Source organism: Gambusia affinis, linkage group LG20 (assembly GCF_019740435.1).
Source record: "Gambusia affinis linkage group LG20, SWU_Gaff_1.0, whole genome shotgun sequence".
NCBI classification, from domain to species: domain Eukaryota; kingdom Metazoa; phylum Chordata; class Actinopteri; order Cyprinodontiformes; family Poeciliidae; genus Gambusia; species Gambusia affinis.
The window spans coordinates 12,666,219-12,674,399 of NC_057887.1; the positions used below are offsets into that span (position 1 = coordinate 12,666,219).

At 35.0% G+C, this 8,181-nt stretch overlaps 1 protein-coding gene across 1 annotated transcript; it reads left to right on the forward strand.

The window, feature by feature from the left end:
- The first annotated feature begins 4,822 nt into the window (after positions 1-4,822).
- Positions 4,823-8,181, forward strand: rpl38 (ribosomal protein L38). The gene is made up of 5 exons (XM_044101794.1): positions 4,823-4,911; positions 5,107-5,133; positions 5,660-5,720; positions 6,643-6,765; positions 8,087-8,181. Exons 2-5 carry the CDS (start codon positions 5,131-5,133, stop codon positions 8,110-8,112), a joined length of 213 nt encoding a protein of 70 aa, XP_043957729.1. The 5' UTR covers positions 4,823-4,911; positions 5,107-5,130; the 3' UTR covers positions 8,113-8,181.

Here is an 8,181-nt window from a genome sequence, read left to right on the forward strand (position 1 = left end):
GCTGCACTAAATGTATATGCATGGTGGCTGCTGAACATATCCCTTTCTCAAGTAGAAGCAGCTTGAAAGTGCTTTGTGAAGTAAAAACAAAAGTGAAGTGTTAAAGAGAACAAACATAAGCTCTGCTCAGAATAAGTTAGCTTGACTCACCCGTAATAGTTTCTCTTCATCTTTCCAAACTGAAATCCTCCTAATGAGGTCCATTACAACCAACTAGATAAATAGAAACATAGGCATTTATTGTCATTGTATGCCAAGGAAATACAATGAGTTTTTGTTGGCAGTAGCATGTCAAAAGCACAATGCAAAATTGCTCAAAGTATAACAATTACTATTCACAGTTACACCACAAATCTTTGCCACAGAGGTAGAATGTTTTAAAGGCAACATTTGCATGTGTAGAAAGCTCTTCTTTCTCGTCAATGTTTCTCCCTTCAGTGTCCTTGTTTTCTGATTGAGCAGGTCTGACTAGTGGGGGAGTTGTGACAAAAAACACCTCTGATTTCTCAGACAAGCTGTTTGCAGCTCTGCACAAGTCTTTGAATGTGATAAATGAGAACCTCACAGTAAATTTCCTCAGCAGTTTACTTGGCCACACTGACAAATCCAAGTACATTTGCAATTGACATTCAGTCAGTGTAAACTTGCAGTCTTTCTAATAATCTCCTCTCATCCACACATGTACTTGAGGTTTTCCTCTGATAAGGCAGCTGAAAAAGGAATCAATATTTGACTGATCAAGCTGTTCAATAACTAGGGAGAGATAAGGGTAAGCAACGCAGCGGAGAGGATTTTGAAGTACCCTCCTACTGCCTTTTTAATGAAACTTAGACATAGCTTCAATTACATAAATCTCACATTAATTTTATTGCTTATTATCACAGTAAGAGGTTTTCTGCAGTGAGTAACAACTTTTCTATATGCCTTAAATGAAAAAAAAAACCTCAAAATCTCTATTTCCATTAATTCATGTTAATTGTGGATTTTAAAAAAAACCTCTTGATGGTGAAAGCACATTTAATAAAGATGGAAAGGTAAAACATTTTAAGTGATCATTGATCATTTCTCAACCATATAATGAATAAAACAACGATTAATAATTAGGCCACCTCCTGAATTAATCACTAGATCTCCGATAGGGCTGTGGCTGTTATCACTTTTGCAGGCCTAAAGGCAGAAATGATGTGTATCATTACCTACAACTTCTGTGGGGAGGCTACTGAAATTCCATCAACTTCACTTCATGCGTCCACTAAAACTCAAAAAGGATCACCAAGTTAACATGAGTTTTGTTCCCTGTATGCCTTTTTAATAAGCCCGAGCACAGCTACAGAGTACGATCATCCTTCAGCCTGAGGCAATGCATTTTTATTCCAATTACTTCTTTCACACGAAAAAGGGAATCATGGTTTTGGGGAACTATTTTAACACCAGGTGTGTTCCCAAAAAATGAGATTTTGGTGCTGTATGAATTTACCAACACTCTGAAGCTGCATAAATGAATCAACGCTGCCTGGGGCAGCGCTCATTGAATCCAGCTCTCTTCAGAGGTGAGTGTAATGTGAAATTACACATGTTAGCAGGCAACAGAAAGTTTACTTTAGTAGGGAATTTAAACTGAAATAGAATAAATGTACATTCCTATGTGAATCTTTAGTTGTCTGAGTGACTTTGACAGAGTCTGGTGCTAAATTTTATTATGGTTATTGATATTTAGGACAAAATTCAAAATCCAAGGCATTCCTGTGAGCACCCAAAAAAAGAGATCAGCTCTGCGAACATCCTGCTTTCACAACGGATAATGGATACCGACAGATCTGATTTCTTTGCACACAGCGTCTCCCAACGTGACAAGGGAGAATGAGTCGCCAAATTGGCAGCATTTTGCTGCCCTCTACTGTAGGAAAATAAGAATAGCAACCAAACGAACCTTTCAGTTCAGGCTGGGCTTCAACAAAGGTGCATAATGCAAGTCCCAATAGAAGGAAATAAAGGAAACATAAAGGTGTTCATAAATAAATAGTATAAGTGCTGCTTTTAATCATATTCTGTAAAAATTGATCTGATCACAATAGATACTTTATGATTGAAAATGTATTGTACACTCAATATCATTCATCTATCCAGCTGGAGCCAAACTCCAGCAGTCAACGTACTAGAGGTGGGATACACCCAGGACCGTCACAGATATTTAGCACTATTTATACAATTAAAACTATCAACAATGTGAAATGTATGTATTCATAGTTGGAATAGTTGGGAATGCAGGACAGCTGCATTGAGGACAAGCCTGTGTACATGGGGCACTTGCTCTACCTCTACACCAAGCAGCGCCGCTATCTGCCTTTAATTCTTACAGAAAAGAGCTTATGATGTAGCATTGACCCACATCAGAGGCATTCCTTCCCTTTACAGTTCTCAAACCTTTTTCTGTTAATCCTCTCAGTTAATATAAATCCTAAAATTTTGATCCGTCTGTCCATCTAATTCATTCTCCAGATTCATTTAACTGACAAGTTATGAGACTGAAATGAAAAAAGCTCTGTATACTAATATGTTGTAAGGTAGTTGAGATTCACTGCACAAAGTGAATGTGAAAGACTTCCTCATCTTCAGCCTTGATTGACATGAAACTTGTGAAATTTTCAAATCTTGAGCAAAACATGTCCAGGAGGACAAGCACAGAGAGGTTTGGTCTGTGAGCATTGACAGACAGGCACTAAGTATCTGTTAATTAGAACACCAGGGATGAGTCTAACTGGGCCTAAATGATAACAGGCATGTTTATTAAATTCCATGTACTTTGACTATTAAACATTATAAAAAACTAACTGAAAAAAAAACAGCAATGGGTCTCTTTATTATATTGATATTTTCTGAGCCACAAAAATCCTCTAAAATAAAATCTATGTGCACAAAAATACAAAGCCAAACATCCCCCTAAACACGACACAATATAATAAATTTAGCTCCATTGAGCTTACCAGACAATATTGCAGAACTGGCTCATTAACTACACTATACTGCTAGAGAAGTGTACTTTTTCCTTTCAGTTTTTGGAGATAATAAATGAGAGTACCCTTAGAGTGAAAATATATATACCCAAAGGCTTTTTACTGGAGCAGCATTTAGATTTATCTGTTTGGACCGGAAGGTGTAATTGAACTCATAAGTCAACAAGACCGTGATAATGTGCTCAGTGTAGGTGGTACATGTTGGATTTTTGTCTTTCTCTCTTTCCAAAAACAGATTTGCTGTTTATATTTATCTTAAAAAATACAACTCAGATTATAAATCACAGAAAACACTTTCATGTACATATTCAGTCATTTTTTAATCTTGACGATGACTTCACTGCAAACTTTAGTGCTGTTGTGGTTGTCTTGCTACTGCAAGATTAGTCTGGAAAGACTATTTTATCACCCATTAAAAGAAAATGCATCCTATGTAAGTTTTATTTTATTATTTTACGTATGCAAAATATATAATAAATAATTGGATATGTATCAAGTTCCACACTATTTCAAATTGAACTACAGCAACTTCCATTTTTATTAAAGAGAGAGGAAACGCTGTGTGGCGACAAAACTATGTACATCCTTGCTGCTTCTATAGAAACTAAAAGCGAAAAAATCTACCAATGCATTGGCAATTTTAACAAAATGTTTCTGTGTTCCTGTGAAAGGTGAGACTATATGTTTGTCAACTGCATGTTGGCCCAGACTGCCTCATCACCAACGTCTTCTAAATGAGAAACTGCTCCTAATGTTTTGATAAAACAAAGAGTTGAATCATAAGAGACACTTAAGGTTTAACAAGTGGCTTTTTTTTACTTGTTAAATATTGACAGCATGGAATGTGTTCTTTAAATTTGTTCTTGATGTTAAATTTAAGCCCTGAACTCTGCTGTAATTTTTTCCCACTGCTTTATCCCTGACTTGCCCACTGTTTTTCGGCTTTATGATGCTGTTTGTTCTTTAGTGAACTTCTGAAGCAGTTTTTTTGTTGAGAGAAAATTACACATAAGTGCATAGATGGACTCTATTTACAGCATTACTTACTTCTAAAGACTCTGGTGTGCTGGATTTTTTCACAGTATGGCAAGTTAAATCAAATGGATGTCTTATTTTTCAGATGTTATATATATATTTGAAAAGAAGAACCACATTCGTTACACCTCACAAGTCTGCAGTAGTTTATGTTTATCTATCACAAAAAATGGCAATGAAAGCATCAATTATTTAATTTATCTTTGAGACTAATAAAGCATATTTCAATTTTAATGTAACCAAAAAACTTTTGCTTGGCTTTGTCTTATATTTCTGTTCAGAGAATTGAAAAGCAATGGATGAAATGAAGAATAAAGAAACACAACCTTTTGTGTTATGAAACACATTCTTTGCACATACAGGAATCTGCATAAATTTCCAGATGATTGCTGTATGAAGAGTGCCTTGCTAAAAAATCAATACATGAAATTACAGTAGTTTACTAACTGAATATATCAAATCTTCAGGGTTCTATTTTAAAACTATCTTACCCAATTTTAGTTATCAGTGTAGCCAGATAAAGTGTTTTAGTTCTTGTATAGTAACAATCTGTCACAAAAGGGAAATTTATGTTAATTGATCTCTAATTTCAGTTTTAAGCTTATTGGTTGAAAGGTTGCTTTGTTGGTCTTTTTCAGGCTTCTGGAGTAAAATAATTTTTTAGTTGTAGTTTGTTGTGCCATGGTAGTAAGTGTGGGTAAAAATAAAATACTGTGCGTTTTATTTTTTTAACATAAAGGATACATCGTAATTGTTAGTTCGCTATTCAACAATTTTGGTGTCTGGAGCTTGCCGTACGGAGATATAAAATGTTGTTGAACCGGAAGTCCCGCCCCTTTTCGTCCCCTCACTGGCTGATTGAGTGAGTTTTACGTTCACACACAGACAAATTTACCGATTAAATCGTCATCCATCCTCTTTTTCAAACATATCCTCCAATTTCTAACTTACGGAATTGAATTATATAGCCTTTTATTGTAATCGTGGTGTACACATTTTATTTTTAAGGCTATTTTTCTCTTTAATCTGATTGTTGGATTTTTCTTTCCTTCCACAGCCTTCAGTCCGCTCACACGGCAACATGGTGAGGACGTTTATCCTATTTAAACACATAAATAGCATTGCTTATAAGGTTACTAGCTATATTTTTACTGCCTGTGGGTTCTTTCAGTGCTTAGGTTTTGGTTTGGTGAGAAAATTACCTGAGCGTATATGTCATTAGCATTGGAAGTTAGCATTAGCAAGACGTAGCTTTTGGATCCACCAATGGGCCGTGCAGCATTTTAGTGACGTTTTAGCCCATTTAAGCGCCTCGTTTTAATGTTAATTATAATATTTATTTAGTAGCTAAACCTAGAGGTCTGGCCAAAGCTTGAAACATCAGTTAAAGGTGCTATTTGAACACAGCAAGAAGTCCAAACATCACAGGCTGAAGTGTCAGTGATGCATTTCACAAACTTGCAAGAATAAAGGATGGACCAAGTGCTGGGTTTTGGATTTAAACAGAAACTTCAGTTCCACCGGTCCACTTACAAATTAACTCAAACAGTTCTCGTCTGTGCTTCCAGTAGTTTTGTTGTTGCTAATTTATTTGTACAATTTGTTTGTAGCCTCGCAAGATCGAAGAAATCAAAGATTTCCTGCTGACAGCCAGGAGGAAGGATGCCAAGTGTAAGTTGACACTGCTAGCAGGATGTAGTATATCGAGCTTATTATCATGTTTTTGTATAGCAAAACTTTGCAATAGTTCTATGTCCTGATTTTAGGATTGCAAGACTCCAAGCTAAATGTATCGTTATTTCAAGCCAAGATGTTCCCTATTGTTGCTGCTTTTATTTGTGAAAATATAATTCATCAGTAATGTAGCCTCTTCATTGAATCAAGAGACTGGCTACACAGACATTTACTCCAACCCAAAAAACGTAGCAAGTGAATGAAATTGATTATTTTTGATCAGGTCAGCTGCCTTGACATTTTTCTGTCACTAAAGATTCCTCTTTTTCGAAAGTGGGTTTCTGCAGCATCGCCAAATCAGCTTTTGTCTTATTGAAGGAAGGGCTTTTTTTCTTCACACAATTCATTACCAGTTTGTTCATCAGTAGTGTGCATTTAAAGAGCTTTCACTTGAAACCAGGGTTTTTGATAATTCTGTAGAAGCTTCATGTTGCCTTTTGATCTGGTTGTCAGTATATGAATGTTTGAATATGGCTCAAATGTAAAAGTGCTGAGTGAAAGTTGTGATCAGCAACTTGGCTGCACAAGTTTGCATTCTCTTGCTCATTTGCATATAATGCTGTTATTGCTGTGATGCTGAAAAATGAAATTTATTTCAGCTTTATATAACTGACTCATGAAGGTTTTGGGCCAAAACTGATATTTGGATCTGTGGTTTTTCCATTTTATAGTTTATCAAATAACAATTTCCAGATATTTATTTATAAAACATTGCAAGTGTATCGCCTTTTGTGCCAGTAGTATGTCATGAAACTGGTAAAGGATTAAGGATGGAAACCTTGAATATCAAAGTCACAAAACCTTTTTGCAACTTTAACTGTAAGATTAATTGAAAAATATTCCCATTTGTGCCGCTCAGCCGTAAAGATCAAGAAGAACAAGGACAACGTGAAGTTCAAGGTGCGCTGCAGCAGATACCTGTACACACTGGTCATCACAGATAAGGAAAAGGCAGAGAAGCTCAAACAGTCCCTGCCCCCAGGTCAGTAATAATGAACGTATTTTGCAGCCAGTCTTCATCTTTTCACAGAGAAATCCCATTTAGAATAAAAAAATGAACTTTGAAAGTGTTGTGCATTTATTTGTCAGAGATATGTGGAGAGCTCTGGAATACATAACTGACTTCTTTAAAGAGAATGTGTTCAGTCAAATATTTTTTTTCCCACCAGCTTGTTGAGAAACAATTCTAGAAATAAACATATCTGCTTTCTTACAAATTCTCTTAATACCCAACTAAGTAATGAGTTTTAGAACACAAACAAAAATTCAATGTAGGTGGTATAATGGAAAAACTCATTATGTTCACTGGGCAGGAAAATAAATGTAGCTCAATTTGTACCTGATTAAATCACGTTAATGTGTTGTGGACAGATTTTTTCCACTAAAAATGCTTTATCTTGTGTTAGTGGGTCTGCGTCGTAAAACTAGTGACAAATTCAATTGGGGTAACTGGTGCAGTTGACATGTTACAATATAATCTTGTGGAACCCTGTCATTTGAGTCAGCTAAAGGTCAAACCAAATGACTTTTAGTCATGAATAAAAGGAAATCTGAATAATCTCTGGGACTAACATCATTAATTATTTTAAGGAACACTATTTTTGTTGTAAAAATTGTTTTTCTTTTTAATTATTTATGGCTGACATTTACGTTCCAAAAATGACAAAACTTTGACATTGATTTTAGTATTGGATTTTAAACAGAGCCATACATCAAGAATCAGTCATTTCTGCGGTAGCTATGCATGCAATGTTTTCAATTACAAAGGAATGCCTGGATTAAGTATTTTGTGAGCTGTAATGTTTTTGTCATCCACTGGTATAAAAACATGATTTATGTAAGACTGAGGTTTTAAATTTGAAAGTCTTTACTTTAACCAAACTACTAAATAATGGGTTTAAGAGTGCAAAATATGTGGATTAAAAATAAATCTATGAAAATGCAAGTTTCTTGCAGTTTCATAATGTGCTTACAACAGATAAAAATTAAACTATTTAATGTTTATTTTCATAAAAAAAATGTTTTCCAATCATTATCTTGAAGAGATTTGATGTCTAAAATTCAATTCAAATTATACACAAGGTTTTGTGTGAAGATAGAAAGTACATGAAAGATTTCTCCCTAACATGTGTAAACCAATATGTTGGCTTAATCAGGTTTTAAAAGGATTACATTTTTTAATGCTTATTTGAAATCCCTGAACCTTATTGTATTTGGACAAGCAAAATCTCATTTTCTGCTGCAGAAATTAGCTGCCCTCTTGACATGATCTAATTATCTTCTAACCTTTTTTTCTTTTACAGGTCTGGCTGTCAAGGAGCTGAAGTAAATCCAAGATGTACAGATAATTGTAATAAAAATGGAAAAAAAAAGTTTCTTTGTGTCTGTGTTTTATTTA